Below are 27,709 nucleotides of genomic sequence, written 5' to 3' on the forward strand. Positions count from 1 at the left end.
GGTATTACAGCTCAGCTTTATAGTAAGTAATGGAACTTAATTGCCATAGCACACACTACCATGTCAGGTGTGGCGCTTTTTTCAGAAGAAATCAGCCATGTTTTTCAACCTTAAGAAAACCCCCTTTAATTTAGAAGAATCTGAGGACAAACCATGGATTTCTGCAGTGGATTTGCATTTGGATATTCCATCTGGTTCCATCTGGACACTAAGAAAAAAAATCTGAACCACACTTCTACACATTAAACAATTATCTATTGCCTCTACCCTATATTGACGACAGTGTCTGATGCGGTTCTCCTACCTTCTGGCCCCCGATCACAACAACCCCATATCCCAACCACAATGTTTTAGGTGTATGGACTGTTTAAATGACTGCTTACACTGCCTGTCTGCTACATTCTACCACATTATTATTGAACCCACATGAAGTTAAAAACACAAGTTCCATTTACAAAAAAAATCTAATTATTATGCCACTCAAAAGTGTTTCCACTGCAAAAATAATGAAACATACAAAAAACTATAAATTGGGTTTTGCTGCAATAGAAACTCAAAAACAAGTTAAACAGTAAAGTCAAAAATCAGTCAAAAAACAGAACGGATGTCAACCACCTTCCAGAAAATGTTATCTCATTGCAAAAAGCTCTCATATACAGAATACAAAATAACTGCATCTTATCAAGTATTGGGCATTAATATTGCATATTTCTCGAAAAACTGCATTTTTCACTTCACAGTTTTGGAAGAACCCTGAAGGCCAAAATGATCACTTTCCTATGACTCTTATGAAACTCCATAGCGAGTGTAGCTTGGTTTAATGGGGACCTTTCCTTTTTCTTTTATTACTGTAATTGGTCACCGCTGCGAAGTGATCAAATGTGGTGGTCTTTCACTCCTTAGACCCATAGTATTTTAGACAGAAGGCAGTCATTTCTAAATTTGAGAACCACATCACAACAACTAGAGAGCTTTCGTTTCACAGCAGCATGAGCTGATCACAACAAATTAAGAAATATGATGATGTATTTGTAGAATTCAACAGTTTTGCACTTTCATATTTTAAAAACACATGGGAGGAAACATGCCCATGATAACTCTTGATTGATTAAACCCTTCGGGACTCAGCCTATTTTGGCCTTTAGAATGCGGCCGCATTTTTCAGTGTGCTTATAGCTTTGGAACACTATAAGATATGAAGGGGATTTTGAGACTGTTTTCTTGTGATACATTGTACTTCAAATTAGTTTGGAAAATTGGATGACATCTTTTGTGTTTAGTTTTGTGTTTTCAAAGTTCAAAATTCTCTACTTTTGATGCAGATAGTCATAGCACCCAAATAAATTCACAACTTACATTTCCCAAATGTCTGCTTTATGTTGGCATGTTTTTTTTAAGATTCCACGTATTTTACTTGAATGTTATAAGGCTCAGAATTTGGGTGCCATTTTTCAAATTTTTTGGAAAATCAACAAAACCTGTATTTAGATGGACCTGCTCAACTTTTAATTTACTGTGAGGGGCCTAAATAATAGCTAGACTCATAAATTACCCCATTATGGAAACTACAGCTCTCAACATATGAAAAAGCACCTTTAAGAAGTATTTTAACCCTTTAGGTGTTTTATAGGGTGTCGGAGATTTGGCACAGTAGAAACTGAGGTAGCGGTTTGGGATGCAGTTCAAGACAGTGACACTAAAGTTCCAACCAAACATGTGTAGCCTGCGTTTATTCCAGCAGCCGATACAAAATAAAACAGCCTTCACATACAGACAACAAAACATAAACAAAATCCTACCCATCTGGGTGCTAGCCAAACAGAGTAGAAGATCCTCTGTATCCCAATATCTCTTCATCAGGGACACAAATTCCTCAGCATCGGTGGGACCAGCCTGTCCAACCCATCGCTGGAGCAGAGAGGGCAGAGAGCAGGTGAACTTGCCAAGAACAACTCTCTCCACCATCTGTGCTGGGGTGCAGTCCTCTGGTTGTAGCCACTTCTGGACAAGATGGATGAGGTCATGCATTTGGGAGCACAGGGGTAGTTTTTCTGAGTATGCCCACTGGTGGACCCAGTTGGCATGAACTTGTTTGGTGACCTTTAAGACGAGTCAGAATCTCTGTCTTTAGCCGGGGCTACTCACGGGCCTCCATTTTACTCAGGTTGTAGTTGGCCTTCTGTACTGTGGCCCGTGCGGAACGCTGGACAACCGGGTACCCTTGCAAGCCATGGGATCCCTAAGTAGCCGCTGCTTGCGGCGCTGCGATAATGTCAGAAAACTTTTCCATCATCACTGGAACAGGGCCCGGGACTCTTCCTGCTGTTGCTGGAGCATGGCTTGCTGCTGGCGGGACCTCTCCTGTTGTTGCTGGAGCATGGCTTGCTGCAACTGTCGATTAGCTTGGGACTCCTCCTGCTGCAGCTGCCGATTTGCTCTGGACTCTTCTTGCAGGTAATTAATAAAGTCCTCCATCTTTGGCACAGGTAAAATATTATTTGGAAGTAGACAAATTAGAGATCGAACGACTAGGCAACAAGAGGGCAAAATCCTTTTTTCGGAAATTAGCAACAGGAGGTCCAAGCAGATGGGTACGGGAACACGGCACACAGGACAGCAGCACGGAGGAACGCTGGGACACAGGACAGCAGCACGGAGGAACACTGGTACACAGGAACGCAGGAGACACTGAAACGCAGGTAAATCGCAGAAGAGCTTTCTCTCAAGCTGTGAGGCACAAAGATCTGGCAAGGCAGTAAGCAAGGTGCTGGCTTTTAAAGGGGAAGTGATCATCCAGCGATCCAATTAGCGATGGGCTGGCCCTTTAAATCTCCTGAAGGTACCACGAGCGCCCTAGGAGACGCACGCGCACGGAGCTCGGTAGGGAATCAGGCACGGGGAAACTTACCAACACTAAGTTTTTTGGATACGCTTGTCATTAAAGATGAAATGAGCCACCTTTCCGCATATTTAGATCATAAGCCCACAGACAGAAACAGTCTACTTTACACAAGTTGTCATCCCCTAGCCATAAAAAGAGCCATACTCTGGTCAATATTTTCATGTACAGGCAGTCCCCGGGTTACATACAAGATAGGGACTGTAGGTTTGTTCTTAAGTTGAATTTGTATGTAAGTCGAAACTGTATATTTTATCATTGTAGTTCCCGACAATTTTTTTTTTTGCCCCAGTGACAATTGGAGTTTCAAATTTTTTTGCTGTAATAGGACCAAGAATTATCAATAAAGCTTCATTGCAGACAATTTTAAGCTGATTATTGCAATCTGGGACTATTTTAAAGCATCCAGAGAGCTTCACCAGAGGTCACAGTGGGCAGAGGGGTCCGTCTGTAACTATGGGTTGTCTGTAAGTCCTTAAGTAGGGGACCGCCTGTATTGATCATATGGTTTCTAATTCTGAAGCCAGACAAATAAGGTACACTGGTTTATAAGCTGTGGTTATCCATCCAGAACTATTCTTGACAGTCATCAGTCATATACACGCAAATTTGGTCTGGAAGTACAGAAACTCCTCTTCGTTTACACATATCATGCCTTATCAAATATAATACTCAATAATATTCTCAAACACTGGCACATATTATACAGAACTTATCAAAATATTAGGGAGCTCCAGGCTTCAATGCTCTAGACGCCAACAGAACCTCAAAGACAGCCTCATTAGGGTAGATGTTGGCTTCGCCATAAGAACACCAAGACAGACCTTTTTAAAAACTGTCCCCCAATGTAATAATGTATTTTATTTGGGGTTTACTCCATCAAGTGTCCCTGTGGTTTGCTATACATATGGGAAAGTGGGTGAAAGACAAATCCACCATTCGTTTTGGGAATGTACTACTAATGTACTGCTAAGATTTCACTTCAATGCAGCAAAACACAGTGGGCCACATTTAGTAAAGCCTTTGTACTGATTTTCTGTCTAGCTTTGCACTAGAAAGAAATTGTTTTCATTTTTATTAAGATGTGTTTGCACCAGTTTTTTGTTACAGCTGCACATTGTCCGACAAGACACCAAAAGGAGCATTACAATGCACAGTTGATCGCGCGCCACAATTCCGCGCCGACGTGCGCCACAATTCTAAAGCACTAAGAACATGTGACACATTTCATGAATCAAGCGCACATTGCACCCTCTACAGGCATAGTGCAGTTTGCACTAGTTTTGATAAATGTGTGCCAATGTGTCACAATTGAGATTCCAGGTATTAGAACATGTACCTCGACCCTGGAGAGGTGGCAATAGAATCCAGATGCTCAAGAAGAAGGAATCATACTGTATGTATATGTACATGAAAACAAACACAAGGATTAAACATGGAATAAGACCTGATTAGTTTCTTATGATATATTATTTATTTCGGTATTATACTAAAATCTTATTCCTATTTTTACATAACCGATGAGCACCACTACTCTGAGGGCCGCAGGTCTTTACTTTTATATCCCCATCTATCATTCCTATATCCCATTTTCTCAATCTGGGTTGTCTTACTATACATTCATTAATTCCCATCTTTCATACATATTTCTCATCATACATTCATCATACATTCCCCTTTTGTTACATTTACTCCATTTCAAATTTCAGTATCTTCCCAGTTAATATCTTGTGCCCAAGCGCTATACAAATAGCCAAATAGGAGCCAAAATGTCACTTCTAGTTTAGTTACTTACAGTTTTGGAACGTCACTTTCGGTTTCTTCACTTCAAGCGTGCACCAGACTTTGTGCATGATGGTTATTATCATATTTAATCAGGGAAGTCACTGACTCATACAGGGTCCTTCCTCAGCACGACTGTGCCTTTCATCCACACTCATCTGATGATTCCTATTCAACCAGCGGCTCCATGGTAAGCCCTCTCCTGGTCCATATCTTTCTTAATTTTGGTGTCATTCCTCTCCCATAAATATAGTCTTACATCTCCCATGGTGTTTTAGAGACATTTTTTTTTCATTATTGTATCTTATTGACCCTAATTATCCAGATTTGGATAATTAGCAGCCGCTACTCTATAATAAAATGTCCAGTATTCTCCCCTCATCAATAACAATGTCCACAGCAGAGTACCCCCGTTAGTGTAATGTCCACAGCAGAGTATTCCCTCAATGTTATGTTCACAGCGGAGTGCCCCTTAACTCCTCTTTGTTCAGTCTCTGACTTTAAACAAAAAAAAAAAAAAGTGAAAATGTCCCCAGGAGTCTTTAATGACCTTATGGGGAACATATATGGGACACGAGCGCTACTTGCATTTTGGACGTCACCCTGTCGAGATACAGAGCGACACCTCGGTGGGAGGTGTCAGCATCGCCAGCCGACACCCCTCCGATGACATCATAGGACCAATCTGATTGGTTCCGTGACATCGATCATCGCCATTGGCCAGTCAATACAGTGATCTGTGGCGATTTTTGGGCAGATCTTATTAGCCCAACGCTCTCGAACATCGCCATTTTGTGAGTGGTGGTGCTGGAGAGGGTTGTGCTAGTGACCTGTCCCTTTACTGTACCCCAAAACACATGAATAACTCCCTCCCCATTGTCCATTTTCCCTATCAACCAAAAACTCTCAAGTGCAATCTGTTGGGAGTAGGAGGAGTAGTAGTAGCGTGGGGGAGAAGGCATAGCGTGGAGGGGTAGGCGTAGCGTGGAGGAGAAGGCGTTTTGTGGAGGAATTTAATTATATGGCCTCCGATATGGAAAAACATATAAAGTATAAGAACACAAATGCCAGAAGCCTTAGTGAGTATCAGTGAGACATGGCTGGACAGTGGCTATGACTGGGCTGTTACCATAGATAGTTATAGTCTTTTTTAGAAATGATCGTATAAATAAAAAAAGGGGAAGGGTTTGTTTATATATGAATTCTTGCCTCAAGCCTGTAGTGCGAGATGACATTAGTAAAGCAAATGTGAAATCCCTATGGGTGGAGATAAGGGGAGGGGAAAAGAATAATAAAATATTACTAGGGGTTTGTTATAAGGCTCTAAATATAATGGAGGCAGCAGAGGAAATGCTGATAATTCAAATGGATATGGCTTCAAAGCATGGTGAAGTGCTTATCATGGGTGACTTCAATTACCCAGATATTGACTGGGGGGCAGAAACCTGCAGGTCCTTTAAAGGTAGCAGGTTTTTGTCGACAACAAAAGACAATTACGTATCGCAACTCGTCCTGGAGCCAACAAGAGGGGGGGCACTGCTGGACCTTATCCTAACCAACAGACCTGATAGGGTATCAAAATTACAGGTTGGGGGGAACCTGGGTTATAGTGATCATAATATAATTGATTTTGTATAATGCTTTACTAAAAGCATTAGTGGAGAGGCAACCAACACTCTAGACTTCGGGAAGGCAAATTTTCAGCAACTAAGGAAAGACCTTTTGGGCATAGACTGGGACAATGTTCTCAAAGACAAAAGTATACAGCCTGCCCCCAGTAGTATACAGCCTGCCCCCAGTAGTATACAGCCTGCCCCCAGTAGTATACAGCCTGCCCCAGCCTGCCTCCAGTAGTATACAGCCTGCCCCCAGTAGTATACAGCCTGCCCCCAGTAGTATACAGTGTGCCCCAGTAGTATACAGCCACCCCAGCCTGCCCCCAGTAGTATACAGCGTGCCCCCAGTAGTATACAGCGTGCCCCCAGTAGTATACAGCGTGCCCCCAGTAGTATAAAGTCAGCCCAGAATAAATGAAAAAAATAAATAAATAAAACTTATATACTCACCCTCTGGTGGCCCTGATGCGCAGCGCTGCTCCCCCGATGTCCGCGCGGCTCCTGTTCTGGCTTCCCGGCTCCTCTTCTTACTTCAGCGCCCGTATTCTGTCTTCTTTAACATCGTGCTGCGCCATTGTTCTCTCATGGGCGGCGCCTAGTATGACGTGCCGCTGCTGACGTCATACTAGGCGCCGCCCGGGAGAAGAACATGGCGGCGCTCAGCACGATGTTAAAGAAGACAGAAGAAAGGCGCTGAAGCAAGAAGAGGAGCCGGGAAGCCAGAAGAGGAGCGGCGATGACATCGGGGGAGCAGCGCTGCGCATCGGGGCCACCGGAGGGTGAGTATATAAGTTTATTACTTTTTTAATCCATTTTTAATTATTTTTTACTCGTATTGACTCGTGTATAAGCCGAGGGGTCGTTTTTCAGCACATTTTTTGTGCTGAAAAACTCGGCTTATACACGAGTATATACGGTAATTTTCAAGTATATAAATGATAAGAAACTAAAAGCAGAGAGTGTGGGCCCTCTTAGGAATAACATGGGGGTCATGGTGGAAGGAGTTGAGAAAAGGACCAATCTACTGAATGTCAACCTTCTCGACTGTCTTTACCCAGGAAAATACCCTGGTGGAAGACACAATGAGGAATAATGTAAATTCCCTTTGGAATGACAATAGTTTAACCGAGGATGAGGTACAGCAACGTCTCACAACCACTAAGATAGATAAATCTCCGGGGCCAGATGGCATACACCCCCGGGTTCTACATGAACTATGCATCCCTTAGACTGGTTATGTTCCACAGGACTGGCGCATAGCAAATGTGGTACCAATATACAAAAAAGGATCAAAAAGCGATCCTGGAAACTACAAACCTGTGAGTCTAACTTCTGTGGTGGGGAAAATATTTGAGGGGTTTGTTAGAGATGCTATCCTGGAGTATCTCACTGTGCATAACCTTATAACCCAGCGTCAGCATGGGTTTATGAGAGATCGGTCCTATCAGACTAATCTGATTCTACGAGGAAGTAGGTTCCAGACTGGACCTGGGGGACTCTGTGGATGTTGTATACCTGGACTTTTCAAAGGCATTTGACACAGTGCCGCATAAAAGGTTGGTATATAAAATTAATTATAAATGTAAGGGAAGGGTAAAGTGTAGGGAAAAAGTGGCAGTAAAATATAACTTTTATTAATTATATTTAAAATAAATAGTGATTGTGAACAAGAATTCTAATCAAATAGGAAAAGTTCAGGGGATGTTTTCCCTTTTCATGCAGAAATTGACCCCTGTAATTTTGTTCTGCATGAGTTCCCTTTAATTGAGGGGTTTATCAGAGGGTATCGTTAATATTTTTTGTAGATATGGTTTATAGTATTGTCTCCTGTGTTAGAGTAGATATAGTCTTACGTCTCTGTCACCGTCTGTTAGTTAGTTTATATCTTTAATTAGTTTATTTATACTTTGTAACTCTTTTACAACTAAGCAGTGTTACATCTTTCTGGTTATATGCCCGTTCATTTGGATAATGTGTCTGTCCAGGCTATAAAACTTTTTGGCAACACTGTTTGTTGTAATTAATGTGTGCACAAAGTGTTGTCCTGTGCACACTACTTCAGCCGAGTGTATTGTTTAGTGCAGCGTTTAATGTGGCATCGATCCCATTATTCGGGGAGCGATGTTCACATTGTTGGTATCGCTACTGTTATATTGCTGCAAATTGTTGCAGGGTTAGCGGAAGCAGTCCGTGCGGCTAGCGAATACCGTGTCTGGACTGCTCTCTGACAGTAGCGCTCTCACACTCTGTATGTGAGTGCCGAGCTGCTTATGCATGATCGCGGCTTCACTACTCCTGTTATGTGATGCCGTTCGGGTGCCCCAGTCTAACGTTAGGACTATATATCCCTCATTGCATTGATACGAACTTTCCCTAATAGTATCCTACGGCCGTTTCGCCGCCATATTGCAGCTTCATCTGGGGGTGTCGGCGCCCGCTTCCTGGCACTTTTATTCCAATCAGGATGATTGACATTTCACATCACCAATCAGATTGGATTCATTGTTCAGTTGTTTTGAAAAGCGTTTTCTTTACTTTTTGGATGCTTTTCAATCCTATTTACACTATGTCATTCAAAAGATTTTACTGATATTGTGTAAGTTATTATACTGATTTTGTTTTATCAATTGTGACATTAATTATATAGTTGTAATAGTTTCAAGTTATGTGGGAATTCAAAAGATATTTTCATTTCCTCGTGGAAAAGAAATAGTGTTGTCCTACCAAGAAACACTGTGCCTCCATCTGGTCTAAAGAAAATATAGAGAAAGAAGACCTCCTTGAGTGCATATAGGTAAGTATTATAAGGTTATAATTCCAATAGAGGATTCTCCATATATTTTTGCTGGAGTTGCTTCTTCTTTTTATGTTTAAAGTGGATCCAATTTGAATTCTCCCATATGGGAGACCATAGGTCTTTCACCATAGCCAGGTGTGGGTATGTCTGACTTAGTCCAAGGCTTTTTATTACAGAAAACATCCAAAATTGAAGGATTCATTGGGGCAGATTTACTTACCCGGTCCATTCTCGATCCAGCGGCGCGTTCTCTGCGGTGGATTCGGGTCCGGCCGGGATTCATTAAGGCAGTTCCTCCGACGTCCACCAGGTGGCGCTGCTGCACTGAAGAGCATCGGAACCCACTCAAGTTCACCGGCCTATTCCTAGTGAAGGTAAGTGCAAGCTCCGCGACATGTTTTTTTTTTTTTTTTTTTTTTTTAAATGCGGCGGTTTTTCCGAATCCGTTGGGTTTTCGTTCGGCCACGCCCCCCGATTTCCGTTGCACGCATGCCAGCGCCGATGCGCCACAATCCGGGGGCAATACAGGGAAAATCGGTGCAAATCGGAAATATTCGGGTAACACGTCGGTAGAAAATGCGAATCGGGCCCTTAGTAAATGACCCCCATTGAGTCCTTTAGGACTGACTGAGTTCATCTTAAAGATCCACTCACTTTCCTTCTGAAGAAGGATCTTATCCAGATCTCATCCTCTAATTTGGCAAATGGCCCATCCTTTCAGTTCGCCGATTTTTCCTTTGTGGACCATTGGGTGTGATAGCGGGTGATGAATCTTATCGCTTCATCTTTTTTCTTTTCTTTCACTTTTAGTAGTTTTTCTATCCGTTCTCAGCGCTGTGTTACATGCAATTTTTATTGATCTGTTACTGTAATGCCGTTGTTTGAGGCGTTCTTTTAGGTCTTTCGCCCCTTCTTTGAACTTCTCAAAAGTAGAACAGTTTCTCCTCATCCTCAAAAATTCTCCTTTTGGGATGTATCTTGTATATTTGCTGGTGGATAAACTGTCTTATTTGTCATAACATCTAGATGTTAAAGCCTGTCAAAGCTGTACGACCCTTTGGGGGAGGGAGGGGGGATTGTTAGGGTTTTGTTTTTGTTGTGTTAATGTAAAATTGAAAAACGTTCAATAAAAAAGATTGGATTTAAAAAAAAAAAAAAAAAAAGAGGTATTTTGGCCACAAGACCAATAGAAGAACACATAACATGTGCATCAAGAGGCTTCATTTACATACTGCAGTGCACATCTAGACACATGAATGTGGTCCACAAAGGAAAAATCAGCTAACTAAAAGGATGGGCCATTTGCCAAAAGAAACTAAATATTAGAGGAGGAGATCTGGATAAGATCCTTCTTCAGAAGGAAAGTGAGTGGATCTTTAAGATGAACTCAGTCAGTCCTAAAGAACTCAATGAATCCTTCAATTTTGGATGTTTTCTGTAATAAAAAGCCTAGGACCAAGTCAGACATACCCACACTTGGCTATGGTGAAAGACCTATGGCAGTGGTGGCGAACCTATGGCATGGGTGCCAGAGGTGGCACTCGGAGCCCTTTCAGTGGGCAACCATGCTATTGCCCCAGCACACCAGACTGGATTCAAAGGATCTTTCTGCAGTTTCAAGGAACTTAAAAGATGCTGCCTTCAGTCATATATTAGAGTTTTTACTTCACTGCTTGCGACTGTAGGAAGAGGAAGAATGAGTAGACTGGGCTGAATTATCTTTGAAAGACCTTCTGCTGGCCCCACCATTCTCTGTGTGCAGAGGGACACTGGACATCTTGTCCTCAGGAGGCTAATATGATCAAAAGTTGTTGAAGAACAGGGTGCAAAAAGTTACTGCTTTAATTTTTAGTTGGACCTCGCGTTTTGGGTTGCAGTTTGGGCACTCGGCCGCCAAAAGCTTCGCCATCACTGTCCTATGGTCTCCCATATGGGAGGATTCAAATTGGATCCACTTTAAACATAAAAAGAAGAAGCAACTCCAGCAAAAATATATGGAGAATCCTCTATTGGAATTATAACCTTATAATACTTACGGTACCTGTATGCACTCAAGGAGGTCTTCTTTCTCTATACTTTCTTTAGACCTGATGGACGCACAGTGTTTCTTGGTAGGACAACACTGTTCCTTTTCCACGAGGAAATGAAAATATCTCTTGAATTCTCACATAACTTAAGAAAAAAAATAACAAAAATATTAATAATAAAAAAAATATAATCTTTTAAACTTTTCAATGAATTTATCCTATATATACACGATTATCATGATTATTAAGACACTGTCAGTACTGATTATGAAGTCGTTACCCAAAAAGTAAAGAAAACGCTTTTCAAAACAACTGAACAATGAATCCAATCTGATTGGTGATGTAAAACGTCAATCATCCTGATTGGAATAAAAAGCGCCAGGAAACGGGCGCCAACACCCCCAGATGAAGCCGCAATATGGCGGCAAAACGGCCGTAGGGTACTATTAGGGAAAGTTCGTATCAATACAATGAGGTATATATAGTATAAAGTCCTAACGTTAGACAGGGGCACACGAACGGCATCACATAACAGGAGTAGTGAAGCCGCGATCGTGCATAAGCAGCTCGGCACTCACATACATACAGAGTGTGAGAGCGCTACTGTCAGAGAGCAGTCCAGACACGGCATTCGCTAGCCACACAGACTGCTTCCGCTAACCCTGCACCAATTTGCAGCAATATAACAGTAGCGATACCAACAATGTGAACATCGCTTCCCGAATAATGGGATCGATGCCACATTAAACGCTACACTCGCCTGAAGTAGTGTGCATAGGACAACACTTTGTGCACACATTAATTAATTATTATAGCCCGGACAGACACATTATCCAAATGAACGGGCATATAACCAGAAAGATGTAACACTGCTTAGTTGTAAAAGAGTTACAAAGTATAAATAAACTAATTAAAGATATAAACTAACTAACAGACGGTGACAGAGACGTAAGACTATATCTACTCTAACACAGGAGACAATACTATAAACCATATCTACAAAAAATATTAACGATACCCTCTGATAAACCCCTCAATTAAAGGGAACTCATGCAGAACAAAATTACAGGGGTCAATTTTGCATGAAAGGGGAAAACATCCCCTGAACTTTTCCTATTTGATTAGAATTCTTGTTCACAATCACCATTTATTTTAAATATAATTAATAAAATTATATTTTACTGCCACTTTTTCCCTACACTTTACCCTTCCCTTACATTTATAATACATCTAACTTCAGTGGTGCACACCTGGCAGGAGAAACACAAGTAGAAAATATAACATCCAAAAATTAATATTCTTCTGACACATCGGTCTGGTATATAAAATGAGACTGCTGGGACTAGGGGAAAATCTGTGTATTTGGGTAAGTAATTGGCTTAGTGATAGAAAACAGAGGGTCATCATTAATGGCACATTCTCAGATTGGGCTGATGTTACCAGTGGAGCGCCACAGGGTCCAGTATTGGGGCCACTTCTTTTTAATATTTTTTATAATGACCTTGTAGTGGGTTTACACAGTCAAGTTTCAATATTTGCAGATGATATTAAGCTGTGTAAAGTAATAAATACTGAGGGTGAAAGTTTAGCATTACAAAGGGATTTGTGGAAGCTTGAGGAGTGGGCAGAGAAATGGTTGATGAGGTTTAATGTAGATAAATGTAAAGTTATGCACTTGGGCCATGGAAACAAAAAGTATAATTATGTTCTAAACACTCAATTACTTGGTAAAACTGGAGGGGTATTGGTGGATGGTAAGCGTAATTTTAGTGAACAGAGCCAGGCAGCTGCTGCTAAAGCAAGTAAAATTATGGGACGTATCAAGAGAGGAATACTGTAGATTCTCATTATAAAGACATAGTTTTGCCCTTATACAAATCCCTGGTCAGGCCACACATTAAATATTGTGTACAGTTTTGGGCACAAGTGTATAAAAAGGACATAGTAGAGATGGAAGGGCTGCAGAGGAGAGCAACAAAGATTATTAGGGGAATGGGGGGACTAGAATACAATGACAGAGTACAAAAATTGGGATTATTCAGTTTAGAAAAAAGACGACTGAGGGGAGACCTCATTACAATGTACAAATACCTGAATGGACAGTACAAGGAACTCTGCAAAAATCTTTTTATACATAGGCCTGTGACCAGGACAAGGGGGCATCCTCTACTCCTAGAGGAGAGGCGATTCTACCATCAACATAGACAAAGGTTCTTTACTGTAAGGGCAGTGAGACTATGGAACTCTCTGCCGCAAGAGGTTGTTATAGCGGACTCTAGGTACATGTTCAAGAGAGGCCTGGATGCCTTTCTGGAGAGAAAAAATATCACGGGTTATGGGGATAAAACATTTATTTAATTTTTAATGGTTGTACTTGATGGTTTTGCGTCCTTTTCCGGCCTTATATACTATGATACTATGGAGTCTGCTAGCGGGGACTAGTGTGGGGACGTTTTATTTGTCAACCTCATCCTAACAAAGCGACTCTGAGGAACCCCCGTGCTGAAGCTCAAGAGAGAGGTCGCATCATGATTATTGAGGTTTTTATCTCCCTTGGCAGGAGCTGGCCACACAATGACATAATGGATATTTTGTACTATGCACTATCCATTATGCATCATCCTTGGGGTCTACCTGTTGTGTTAAAATGTACACTACACCCCCAGATTAATTCATGGAGGGATGTAGTTTTAAAATAGGGTCAGTTATCAGGGGTTTCTACTGTACTGATCCCTAAGGGCATCTACAATTTTTTTTTTTTGGCACCATGTAAACATGTAAATGTCGATACTCCAAATGCCATTCTCTTCCGAGCCCTCCTGTCTTTATCTTGTAGATTATTACCACGTACCCGGGAGAACCTGCTTGATGATTTTTGGGGTGTTTGTCTCCAGTGGCATGAATTGGGCAAAATACTTTTGACACACTGGCAAATTTTGAGAAATTGCAAAGCAAATTTTACTCACCACAATTCAATTTGTGTTACATTTGAGCCAGGATCTTATGGGTTAAAATGCTCATACAACCCTAAATAAATCAGTAGCACCCCAACAATAGTCTTGAGAATAGGGTGTCCCAAAAGCTAGATTTTCCTTGTCCCTTCTCAGGCCTGCCGTGTCCAAAGCTTGTGCTACACATGGGGTATTGCCGTATCTGTAGTAATCCATAGAATGATTTTTGGGGTGTTTATCTACAGTGGCATGAGTTGGGCTGAATACATTTCTTCCTACTTTGGCACATTTTAGAAAACAATGCAATTTTTACAATGCCCCCTTTGTAATTTGTATTACATTTAGGCCAGCATCTCAGGGGTTAAAATGTTCATGCAACCCTAGATAAATTCTTTGAGGGGTGCTCTTTCCTAAAATTGGGTCAATACTCGGGGATTTCTATTGTACTGGTACCTCAGGGCCACCCAAACACCAGTCTAGTGACAAGGGTGCTCTAAAAGCAAAATTTCTCTCCTTCCCTTCTCATCCCTGCTGTGTCCCCAGCCTGTCAATTCTTGGTACATGTGTGGTATTTCCATACTCAGGACAACCCACAGAATGATTTTTGGGGTGTTTGTCTAAAGTGCCCTGAGTTGGGCCCAATATATTAGGCATCAAAATGAAATTTTTGAGATAAAAACACGTTTGCTCTGCACCATTTACTTTATATAAGATTTTAACCACCATGTTGGGGGTTAAAATGCTCACCACACACCCAGATAAATTCTTTCTCTAGGGCAATGATGGCGAACCTTTTAAAGGCCGAGTGCCAACCAAAAAATAAAGCAGTAACTTATTGCTCCCTGTTCAACAACTTTCAATCATATTGGCCTCCTGAGGTCAGAAACACAGTAAAAAGATGGAAAATTTTCATCATTTTAGCTTCTTTCCAGTGTCCCTCTGTACACAGCGAATCATGGGGCCAGCAGAAGGTCCTCCAAAGATAATTTGACCCTGTCTAATTCTCCCTCTTCCTACAGTCCCAAGTAGCCAAGTCAGTATCACAATATGACTGAAAGCAGCATCTTTTGAGCAGGAAGATTCTTTGAATCCTGTCTGGTGTGCTGGGGCGATGGCCCGAGTGCCCACAAAAAGGACCCTGAGTGCCGCCTCTGGCACCCGTGCCATAGGTTCGCCACCACTGCTCTAGGGTTTCTATTGCACTGGTACCTCACGGGCTCTGCAGACACTGTATGGCACTCCAAATCCAAACGTGTGAAATCGGACCTCCAAAGGCAAAATTTCTCTCCTTCCCTTCTCAGCCCTGCTGTGTGCCCAGCTTGTCGAAAATTGGCACATGTGTGATATTGCCATACTCGGGAAAACTCGCAGAATTATTTTTGGCGTGTTTGTCTAAAGTGGCATGAGTTGGGCATAATAAATTAAGCACTAAAATGACATTTTTGAAATAAAAACAACAATTTAGCTCGGCACCGTTTACTTTCCATAAGATTTTGACCATCATGTTGGGAGTTAAAATGCTTACTATAATCCCATTCTATGATAAAAAAAAAAAATTGTGGTATGACTTTTTGTCTAAAAAGTAGAACATTTGAAAATTGGAAAATAAAATTATTGAATTTTTAACCACCAAAAAACGAAACTGATCAGCAAAATGATCACCAAGATGAACATAAACTACAATTTCTCACGAAAAAACAATCTCAAAATCGCAGGGATATCTTAAAGTGTTGAAAAGTTATTAATACAGGAAGAGACACTGGTCAAATTAAAAAAAAAAAAAAAAGGACTAAGCATTAACTTACAAACAGGCTGCTTCCTTAAGGAGTTAAAGGGGTTTTACCATGAAAGAAAATTCTCAAATCTCAACCCCCCAGTGATGTAAACACAATAAAGATAATTTTTAACCCTTCATTTCACAATTTCACTCAGTTTAATTGCTGTTTTAGCTCCTATCACTCAGTGATGGTCAGTGTAAGATTCCAGGGTGTGGACGGGGACTCTCTAAGCAGACACAGTGGGGCAGCTTTACTTACCCGGTCCTGTCGCGATCCAGCGGCGCTTTATCCGACGAGGATTCAGGTCTTCCGGCGATTCACTAAGGTAGTGCGCCTGATGTCCACCAAGTGTTGCTGCTGCGCTGAAGTCCGCTGGAGTTTGCCGGAGTTCACTATCCTATTCCTGGTGCAGGTAAGCACGTGTCAAGCGACACATTTTTTTCTTAAAATTCAGTGTTTTTTCCGAATCCGTTAGGTTTTTCCGATGGCCACGCCCCCCGATTTCCGTCGCATGCATGGCGGCGACGATGCGCCACAATCAGATCGCAAGCGCCAAAAACCCAGGGCAGTTCGGCGCAAAACGGTAAAATAGCGATTCGGCCCCTTAGTAAATGACCCCAAGTACGATCCCTGTAGTTCTGTGAGCTGACAGTGTGGTTGGATTATCAGGGTAGAGATTTATTACCCTTTTTTATTTAGCTTCTGAACATTGTATTAGTATCTGACACAGATCAGATATGAGATAGATTAGAGATAATGAGATCCATGCGATGCCTCAAGAACTCAGATTCTGTGTATCAGTTCGAGCTCTGTCCTGGATTGCAGCGGGGCGGGACTAGACTGCAGGAAGCAGAGACAGAGAGACAAGTTGGGTGAAGCCTCAGTCAAGATGACTGCCAACTCTAAAGTCAGAAGTTACAGGGTCGGGCCTAGGTGCAACTGAAATTGTATTTTGTTATTCTGAGTACATTTAAGAAACTTGTCTTTGTGGGAATGTCCCTTTAACGGTTATATCGACACATGTGTACACATATCAGTGTATCCTGTAATACATGGTTCTACAAGTTGTATATTAGACATACCTCATATTGACACACTATTCTTACATACTTTCAGAATATTAATTTGGACCTGAAGAAGGGGAAATCCTCCCCGAAACGTGTTGTCCCTGTACCTAACAAATGCACTGATCAATAAATCTTTTACAAAAATCAGTTTTTTATGTACTGATATGCATTTGATTATTTATAATATTATATATGAACGTTGAAATTCCGTTTAACTCGACCAGCAGTGCAGAACCATATCTGGTAAAACCGCACCAGCTTTTTCTGCGGTTATATCGACAGCAGAGTGCCCCCTTAATGGTATGTCCACAGCAGAATGCCCCCTTAATGGTATGTCCACAGCAGAGTACCCGACAAAAAAAAATTAGTACTCCGGCGCTTTCCCTTGGCGTCCTCTTCTTCGCGCAGCATGTCTTCAGGTTCCTGGCCGACAGATGCAATTCTATGCAAGCTGCCAGCAGAGAAACTAAGACGCGGCAGTGTTGCCGCCTGTTGACGTCATAGTTCTGTGCCAGCAGATTACACAGACGCGCATCTGCCAGCCCGGCCAGGATCCCAAAGACATGCTGCGGGGAAAAGAGGATGGTGGGGGACTGCGCCGGAGGGTAAAAGTATTTATATACTTGAGGAGTAAATTGTGCTGAAAAACTTGGTTTATACTCCAGCATATACGCTAATAGTTCTTTCAAATTGTACATGAAACATAAATTACGGAGACAAAAGTAGTGCTCATCAACATCACAGTCCTTCCAGTAAAACTAATTGGTACCCACCTCCTCTCGCTTCTGATTAGTTGATGTAAACTTCAGTTCTTTTGCCTGGTCAACTTTAGGATCAAATAAATATATATAATCTGATGAGTAGCTCACAAGAACTTCATCGCCATCATCACTATAGCACAAAGAGGTTACCCGACAAGATTTGTTTGAAAGATGTGGGGGGACAAATCGTACACACATTCCCATAATTCCACGATTTGCATAATTGCCTGGCATTGGAATAAAAATAACAAGAATTTGTAGAGCGCTATGGAATATGATGGCTCTATATAAATAAAGATTATTATTAAGAATAAAATAATAACTGATACTTATACATTTTAGTTTCAACAAAGTTTTATTGAATAAAAAAATAGAATAGTGCCTTACAATAGGTTAAGGCATAACATATACCCAATACATTTAAATAAAGTCCATTAAATTTATAAATTTTACTTTCAAATAGCTTAATGACAAATAAACTTTTCTTAAAGTGCCAAACTCTGTAACCCACTTAAAAGAAGAAGTTACACTTACATTATATTTATTAACAGATGTATTAATGTCCTACTAATGCTTTGTGTAGCTAATGAGCCTAGAGATTTTTCAGGAGCAATATACCTGATGTCTGTGCTTAAATTGTGTTATATGTCGGATTTATATCAACTAAAGTGTGAACTGTGAACTATGAATTGCAGGAAATAGGACCGGGCTATGTTGGGACTTTAAAGTTGATGAAACTGATGAAAGTTAATGTCTGTTGTTTTGGTTTCTATGTCTATACTAACTCTGCCTCTCCACTGAAGAGTGGGTAGGGGGCATAACAGTTAGGTGCCTACGGGAGAGGCATAAGAAGTAAACACTGTATACTCAGGTAAGACTACGGAGGTTAGGAGGGTTAGGGAAATGCCAACTAAAGGCAATACAGGTAAATACACGGGGCTGGAAAAAATGTGGAATGGAAGGAGAAGGTTGAGGGGAAAGTGGGAGAGGATAACCCGGGACGGAGGTATAGTGTTCTACAAGGAACTGAAGTACCCCAAGATACCAGTGGGATATTGACTGAGATACTATCCATGGTCAAAATACTGAAGAACACTGCAGACTCCTTAAATGAACAAATGGGCGGGGCTTTGGCTGAGATCTCTGTGGTAAAAGAGGAGGTAAATAGGTTGAGAGATCAGTTTAAAAGCACAGAGAAAGAATTAAAACTATTAGAACAGGAGGTCCCTGGTGCACAAGACAACAGATTTGGAGAACCGCTCAAGAAGGGCCAATATTAGGATAGAGGGGGAAAAGGTAACAGATATGTCCTTAAGAAAGGAATACAAGGGTGCCCCCCGAGCAATCCTGGCCAAACTGTTCAGTACTCAGGATAGGGATGCTATTATCCAGAAAGCTAGGGAGAAGTCTTCCCTGATGGTAAATGAGAAATATTTTCAAAGAGAAAACATGTTTTTTTGAGAGTCCAGAAGATGTCTCAAACTGGCGGGAGGCTCAGTGTGTAGAAACTACTTGACTATGAAAGGAATCTCAGGGTCAAATTGACAAAATAACATGTCTAATTTGTCTTGGGAGGATAAGGCAGGGGAAGGAGTTTAGGAGGTCTCGGTATAAAGCAAGGGTAGGCTATGTGGGGAGGTGGATGGGAGAGAGGAGGGAGGGTGGGTGGGTGGTGGATATAGGTCTCACAGGGGGAGAGGGGTGGTTAAAGTGTACTTTTTGAGGTCCTTTCCTTTTTTTTTTTAATTATTATTTTTCCCTTCCTTTCTCTGAACCAATGAAATGTCAATAAGGATCAGATCATGGAATATTAGCGTATTAAGTGATCAGATAAAAAGGTGCTTGGTTTTTGATTTGGTGCAGAAACACCTCCCAGCAATCATATGTCTTCTAGAAACACGCCTTACCAAGGAAACAGTCAATAGGGTAAAGAAGAGATGGGTAGGTCTAGAGTATCATTCATTTAGGAACAACTACTCCAGAGGAGTGACAATATTATTTCATCAAAAGGTAAATTTTTTCCTGTTGGGGAAGCTGATTGATATACAAGGCAGATATATCTTCCTTCACAGGAATCTAGAGTGACTGCCCAGTAATTTTGGCCTTTGTCTACATACCTCCCCCCTTTTCTTTGACTGTCCTGGGATACCTATAAGGCTTTCTTGCGGGCATATGTCGCAAGGCAAAAAGGTAGCAAAAAGACAGTACCTTAGGTCAAAAGGTGTTCATGGAAGGTGGAAAACCTGGCAGATTTCTAGTGCATAAAATTCCAAAAAATGTAATTATGTGAGTGCAGTTAGGGGGATGGATGGGAAAATTAGAAAGCAGAGCGGAGCAGATATTACAGCAGTTTGCCTTGTTTTAGTCGGAGATATACAAATCATCTGACTTCTGACCAAAGGGAGTTTTTGGATTCTCCTATCACACTAGAGGAGCTGGAAGATATTGTAAAGAACTGTAGTAGAGACGCGGCTCCCGGTCGGATGGCCTACCATTCAGCTTTTACAGGAAGAATGCTGAGGTAGTACTACCAGGATTACTAGAGACTTATGAGGAAATTTATAAACAAGGGAAAGTCTCTAATAGGATGTCTGAAGCCAACATAGTTCTGATCCTTAAGAAAGGAAAGGATAAAGTGGATATGGGGTCTTATAAGCCCATATCCCTTTTCAATATCAACTTTAAATATTGGTGAAAACGCTGGCTCTGAGACTAAGGAAAGTAATTACAACCCTTATTCATGAGGATCAGAACGGGTTTATTCCAGGGAGGAAAGTTAGAGATAGTTTACAGAGGCTGTATGCAGCCATTGAAATAGGGAAGGGGGGCCTCCGCTACATCCTAGCATTGGATGCTGTTAAAGCATTCGACAGGGTGGATTGGGGGTTTCTTTGGAAAGTGTTGGAACGGTTTGGCTTTGGCCCAGTGTTTATCCGGTGGATCCGATGCCTCTATGGATCTCCATGAGCAAAAATAGTGTTGAATGAATCCAATGGTTTTGAGTTATCTAGGGGCACTAGGTAAGGGTTTCCATTGTCGCCCCAGCTGTTTGCCCTATTCATTGAGCCGTTCAAGAAAGGATAGGAAGAGGATGTGGGGGAGAGGAGGATAAAGTATGCTTATATGTGGACGATATTACATCGTATATTAGAGACTCCCCATGTTCTATACCAAGGGTGATGGAAGTGATCGAAGAATATAGAAATCCAAGGAAAACACGAGACTCCGCAACAGTGCTTGGTAAAAATATTCGTCTTCCACTGAAGAACTCTTTATTTTTGGCAAATCCAATAAAACGTGGCAAGCATAATCCCCGCAAGTGCATATGAGGTCATAAAAGCCTACATGTTTCTGGTGCACAATGCACCCTTAGTCATGGCTAACTTTCCATTGAATGTGTCGGAATAAGAGCCGCTCCCCTGCCCCACCTCCGTCACATGACTAGGTTGTTGCAGAAGAACGGACCGGACTCCGGCACTAGATACCAGTGTATTAAAGGTACAACATATTACCATAATTAAAGGATATAATGGAATTTTTAAAAACAGAAATTCCAGAAAAAACATATATATATTTTTCATCTACATGTACACAAGTGGATATTTTTGATAATTATGTATCCAATAATGATGGTTGACATATCCTGATATAAAAGATATTCCGGTCCAGAGTTTGGTATATCGCATCGTAATTGTGCTCCAGTAATACTCATATTATGACTTTAGACATGACAAAATATCAGCGTTCTCAAGACAATCTAATAATGAAACATAATTTCGTGCTTATGATTTAGACCTTTAGGGAACCTTGTATCGAGGCAAAAAATCCAATAGGCCTCTCTATCCCGTAGGACCCTAGCTCTGTCTCCTCCCCTCACCAGGGGTTTTACCTGTTCAATTACAGCCCCATATAGAGATGCTACCTTGCCTTTATGTACATCAATAAAATGTCGTGCTACTCCCGATAAACTCTTCTTTTTTTCACTCTGTTCCAGCGTGTTTAGTTTGTACCAGTTGTTAATATCTCTAAGGTGTTCTAGGAATCTTTGTTTAAATTTACGAGTCGTGCACCCCACATATATCTTACGGCATAAGGTGCAGCCCACCAGATATATTACATGGTCGCTATTACAGCTTACATAGCTATTAATGATGAACCTGTGATCTCCATCCGAATTGAAAAAATACTTAGTAGGTGACACAAAATTACACGTCTTACATGGGTAAGTTCCACACTTGTAAAAACCCTTCTGTGCCAACCAGGTACGATTACTACGCTCCTTAGATCTAAACAGGCTAGAAGAAACATGGTTGCCTATAGTTTTTGTTTTCCTAGCGACCACTTGGCAACCTTTTTTCAAGATTTCAGACAAGATCCTATCTTCAAACAAAATTGGTATGTGTCTATGTATAATTTGTTTTATTTCGTGGAACTGGTCTGAAAATTGTAAGCTTAAAACAGGGGCATTCCTAGGTATGTTCTTTTTTAAGGGTTTCTCCTTTCTTGTGAGCATGTATTACCGTTCCTTATTATCAACTATAGCCCCTGCTCTTCTCATCATCCACTGTGGATATTTTCTATCCATCAATCTGCGTTGTATTTGGGAGGTTTCATGGTTGTAGTTTTCTTGCTCTGTACAATTTCTTTTGGCCCTAGTCATCTCCCTGACTGGGATAGCCCTAATCGTGTGTCTGGGATGTGAGCTATTCGCGTGCAGGATAGTATTTCCCGCTGTCTCCTTCCGATGGGTAGAGGAAATAATTTTATTCTCACTAGAAATATTCAGGGACAAATCTAGAAAGACTATGTGTTTTGGGTCCACATGATGCGTGAACCTCAAATTGAAAACATTGTTATTGATATAGTCCACAAACGCCGGTACGGCAGACACACCGGCGTCCCATATAATCAAGAGATCGTCGATGTATCTGCCGTACCAGCGCATGGAAGAGAGAAAAGGATTAGCAGGAGCATAAATAAACTGTTCTTCCACAAGTGGAATGACATTTTATCCAATTGTTCACAAGAACTGATGAAACTAATTATGTCACAAGAAGATATCAAATTGCACGAGTTACAAAACAATATTGAGTCTACTAAGAAGAAAATTATGTTAGACCTGGATGCTATCAAATTTCAAGAACTGGAAAACAAATTGGAGACATCGATTAATACCCTTGAAAAGTCCATAATGGAAACTAAAAAGAATAAATTTAAAAGGGATTCTTTCGACTACTCACATAACCAAATGTATGAATGGGGGCGAAGGGAACAACCGTGGTCCACCCCTCGATCCATCATGAAAAAACATCACAGAAAACAAAATAAGCCAAAAGTTAACTTTAATCTGAATTCGACTGATGCAGAAACTTCAAATGTGGATACGGATATTTCTGATGTGGAACAGACCCAGGCGAAAGGGGGACAAAAATCCTCCTACTATAAAAATAAAAAACCCAAGAAGGACTCTAATAAAACCCCAGCAAAAAACGGGTCAGAAGGGGTGGGAGAAAACATAAAAAATCCAGCAACTCCATATCGGAAACTACGAAGCCAACCGGAATGACTGCACGGGACAATAGAAAAGAAGGAGTTGATGTGTTGAATTTATCGGACATTCCCCTCACACCAGGACAAACTGAGGTTTTGTCATTGGGTCTTAACTTTGCTATATCATCAAATTTTGATCTATTTTCCACATTAAAAGATGTCAACAATTTCATATGCAAATTAACGGTTAAAAAACACTTTTTCTCCACCCAGGATACATCCATGGATGGGACAGACCAATATCATACACCTGTCAGAAACCAGTTTTGTGATCTAAATTTTGAAGATCAAAACTTGATTTTCGCTCTGTCAAATATGAATGCTTTTCCAGAAGACAGAGCGAATATCAACGAAAATACATGTGAATTTAATGTGTCAAATCCAAGCTTTTATCCCATCCAAGCTAGAGTAGATGCAATGGATAGGTTTCAGGAGGTAATAGAGAGGGAACTTTTAACATTGCATAAAAATAAACATAGCAACAAACCCAATCTTTCCTCCCTACAGAAAAAAGCGATTTTCGAATTAGAAAGGGATAAAGAAAGAGTTATTAAGATGGCGGATAAAGGGGGTACTGTTGTTGTTATGAGTAAAAGCATGTATAAAAGTCAAATAGAAAATATGTTACACGATACAACGACTTATAGATTACTCCCTGCAAACCCGACAAATACGTTTATGAAAGAAATGTATTCCCTGTTAGATGACGGTATAGCATTACATGTATTGACAGAAAAACAAGGTGACTTTATCAAAGTAAGAACCCCAGTCACCCCTATATTACATGCATTACCAAAGATCCATAAGAGCATAACTTTACCTCCTATGAGACCTATAGTTTCAGGAATAGGATCCCTTAACGAACGTCTATGCCAGTGGCTAGATGTTCATTTACAGCCCCTGGTCAAACGTATTCCGGGATATCTGCAAGACTCCACTGACGTTCTAAGAGCCTTTGAGAATATAAAATGGACTACTGAATCCGCCTGGGTCAGTTGCGACGTAGTTTCTTTGTACACTACCATTCCCCACACTGTTGCGATGGAGGCTCTGACCTTCCATTTAGACAAATATAGTAGCTACACTACAGATTGTAAGTTATTCATCAGAGAAACTACATGGTACCTCATGACTCATAATTTTTTCGAGTTTGACCAGGTTTTTTACCTACAAACCAAGGGGGTCTCTATGGGGGCGAAGTTTTCGCCCTCATTGGCCAACTTGGTTATGGCATTTTGGGAAGAACAGTTTATTTATGCTCCTGCTAATCCTTTTCTCTCTTCCATGCGCTGGTACGGCAGATACATCGACGATCTCTTGATTATATGGGACGCCGGTGTGTCTGCCGTACCGGCGTTTGTGGACTATATCAATAACAATGTTTTCAATTTGAGGTTCACGCATCATGTGGACCCAAAACACATAGTCTTTCTAGATTTGTCCCTGAATATTTCTAGTGAGAATAAAATTATTTCCTCTACCCATCGGAAGGAGACAGCGGGAAATACTATCCTGCACGCGAATAGCTCACATCCCAGACACACGATTAGGGCTATCCCAGTCGGGGAGATGACTAGGGCCAAAAGAAATTGTACAGAGCAAGAAAACTACAACCATGAAACCTCCCAAATACAACGCAGATTGATGGATAGAAAATATCCACAGTGGATGATGAGAAGAGCAGGGGCTATAGTTGATAATAAGGAACGGTAATACATGCTCACAAGAAAGGAGAAACCCTTAAAAAAGAACATACCTAGGAATGCCCCTGTTTTAAGCTTACAATTTTCAGACCAGTTCCACGAAATAAAACAAATTATACATAGACACATACCAATTTTGTTTGAAGATAGGATCTTGTCTGAAATCTTGAAAAAAGGTTGCCAAGTGGTCGCTAGGAAAACAAAAACTATAGGCAACCATGTTTCTTCTAGCCTGTTTAGATCTAAGGAGCGTAGTAATCGTACCTGGTTGGCACAGAAGGGTTTTTACAAGTGTGGAACTTACCCATGTAAGACGTGTAATTTTGTGTCACCTACTAAGTATTTTTTCAATTCGGATGGAGATCACAGGTTCATCATTAATAGCTATGTAAGCTGTAATAGCGACCATGTAATATATCTGGTGGGCTGCACCTTATGCCGTAAGATATATGTGGGGTGCACGACTCGTAAATTTAAACAAAGATTCCTAGAACACCTTAGAGATATTAACAACTGGTACAAACTAAACACGCTGGAACAGAGTGAAAAAAAGAAGAGTTTATCGGGAGTAGCACGACATTTTATTGATGTACATAAAGGCAAGGTAGCATCTCTATATGGGGCTGTAATTGAACAGGTAAAACCCCTGGTGAGGGGAGGAGACAGAGCTAGGGTCCTACGGGATAGAGAGGCCTATTGGATTTTTTGCCTCGATACAAGGTTCCCTAAAGGTCTAAATCATAAGCACGAAATTATGTTTCATTATTAGATTGTCTTGAGAACGCTGATATTTTGTCATGTCTAAAGTCATAATATGAGTATTACTGGAGCACAATTACGATGCGATATACCAAACTCTGGACCGGAATATCTTTTATATCAGGATATGTCAACCATCATTATTGGATACATAATTATCAAAAATATCCACTTGTGTACATGTAGATGAAAAATATATATATGTTTTTTCTGGAATTTCTGTTTTTAAAAATTCCATTATATCCTTTAATTATGGTAATATGTTGTACCTTTAATACACTGGTATCTAGTGCCGGAGTCCGGTCCGTTCTTCTGCAACAACCTAGTAATGTGACGGAGGTGGGGCAGGGGAGCGGCTCTTATTCCGACACATTCAATGGAAAGTTAGCCATGACTAAGGGTGCATTGTGCACCAGAAACATGTAGGCTTTTATGACCTCATATGCACTTGCGGGGATTATGCTTGCCACGTTTTATTGGATTTGCCGAAAATAAAGAGTTCTTCAGTGGAAGACGAATATTTTTACCAAGCACTGTTGCGGAGTCTCGTGTTTTCCTAGGATTTATGTGTAGCACCAACACAGGTGTGGATCTCCAGCACGTGCGCAACCAAAGAGTCACGGTGAGCAGTATTTTTTCCTTTCATTGAAGAATATAGAAAATGGTTGGGGCTGCAGATAAATTGGGGAAAGACTCAGATTCTTCCCCTGGATAAGGAAGTGGTTAGATATATAGATCCAACAAAATATAAGATCTGCTGAGATAGTTTAATTTATTTAGGGATTAGAATTTCAGCTAAGCTAGATGAATTTGTCCAGTTGAATGTTTATGTATGGCGAGGGCAGACAGAAGTAGTTTGGTAGAGATGGTTCTGCTTCCTAGATCATGTTTTCTTTTAAAGAGGACCTGTCACTCAAAATTTCGGCAATAGGAGCTGCTTACACTGCAACGGGATAGAGTGTAATCATCGGACCGCTCGCAAAACGGCGCTGCCTCTTCCCCGGACTGCCCCGCTCGCGCCATATGGTGGCGGTGACTGCCGCGCATCATGCGGCAGTCACCGCCACTTACCATGCCCCAAAAAAAGAAAAAAGAGGTACTGTATATACTCGAGTATAAGCCGAGACCCCCAATTTTGACACACAAAACGGAAAAACCTAGTGACTCGAGTATAAGCCGAGGGTGGGAAATGCATTGGTCACAGCCCCCCCAGTATATAGCCTGCCAGCCCCCTGGAGTATATAGCCTGCCTGTCAGCCCCATGGAGTATATAGCCTGCCTGCCTGCCCCCTGGAGTATATAGCCTGCCGAGGAGCGTCAGAAGGTGAGTTCACGGTTTTTTTCCTTGACTCGAGTATAAGCCGAGTTAGGGTTTTTCAGCACATTTTGTGTGCTGAAAAACTAGGCTTATACTCAAGTATATATTGTATTCTGGTTGGGTCAGCATAATAAAGAGATTATGTATATTTATGTATGAATTGATGTGGATTGCCGAGAGAAGCGGTTCAGGATGACCGGCTTCAAGAGAGAGATGTGGAAGGAGTTTGGAATCCGCATGGAGGGAGGAAGGCGAAGTTTGTATGCCACAGGGTTAATGCGCTTCAGCACCTCGAAAGGCCCCATAAAACGTGGTCCAAGCTTGTAGCTGGGGATTTTCAGCTGAACGTATCTGGACGAAAGCCGCACCTTGTCACAAAGAGATAAGATTGGAGGAGGCCTGCGTTTTGGTGCAGGCAAACGCCCGAAGCAGAGACTAGAGAATCTGTTCCCAGATAGACCCGAGGTCCTGCACCAACACTTCCACCGCAGGAACATCCGAGGGAATGGACAGAGGAAGAGGTGGAAGTGGAATTCGTCCGTAGACAATAAAGAACTGGGCTGCACCAGCAAACTCATAGTCCAGGGAGTTAAAGGATAACTCTGCCCACGGCAACCAGTGGTCCTGACGGGCAGAGACAAAATGACTAAGGTAACAGCCAGAGTTTGGTTAACTCTCTCTACCTGTCCATTAGACTGCGG

At 41.3% G+C, this 27,709-nt stretch overlaps 1 protein-coding gene across 9 annotated transcripts in view; it reads right to left on the bottom strand.

Annotated features, from left to right (window-relative positions):
- Positions 1 to 27,709, bottom strand: part of DCAF6 (DDB1 and CUL4 associated factor 6) — a 737,604-nt gene that overhangs the window by 523,945 nt on the left and 185,950 nt on the right. For all 9 annotated transcript variants that reach the window (XM_072137281.1, XM_072137275.1, XM_072137278.1 and 6 more), the window contains one exon: positions 17,691 to 17,905. In XM_072137281.1, coding sequence (XP_071993382.1) covers positions 17,691 to 17,905 — 215 coding nt within the window. The remainder of the gene's footprint in view (positions 1 to 17,690; positions 17,906 to 27,709) is intronic.

The sequence above is a fragment of the Engystomops pustulosus genome, chromosome 2 (genome assembly GCF_040894005.1).
Source record: "Engystomops pustulosus chromosome 2, aEngPut4.maternal, whole genome shotgun sequence".
In the NCBI taxonomy this organism is placed as follows: Eukaryota; Metazoa; Chordata; class Amphibia; order Anura; family Leptodactylidae; genus Engystomops; species Engystomops pustulosus.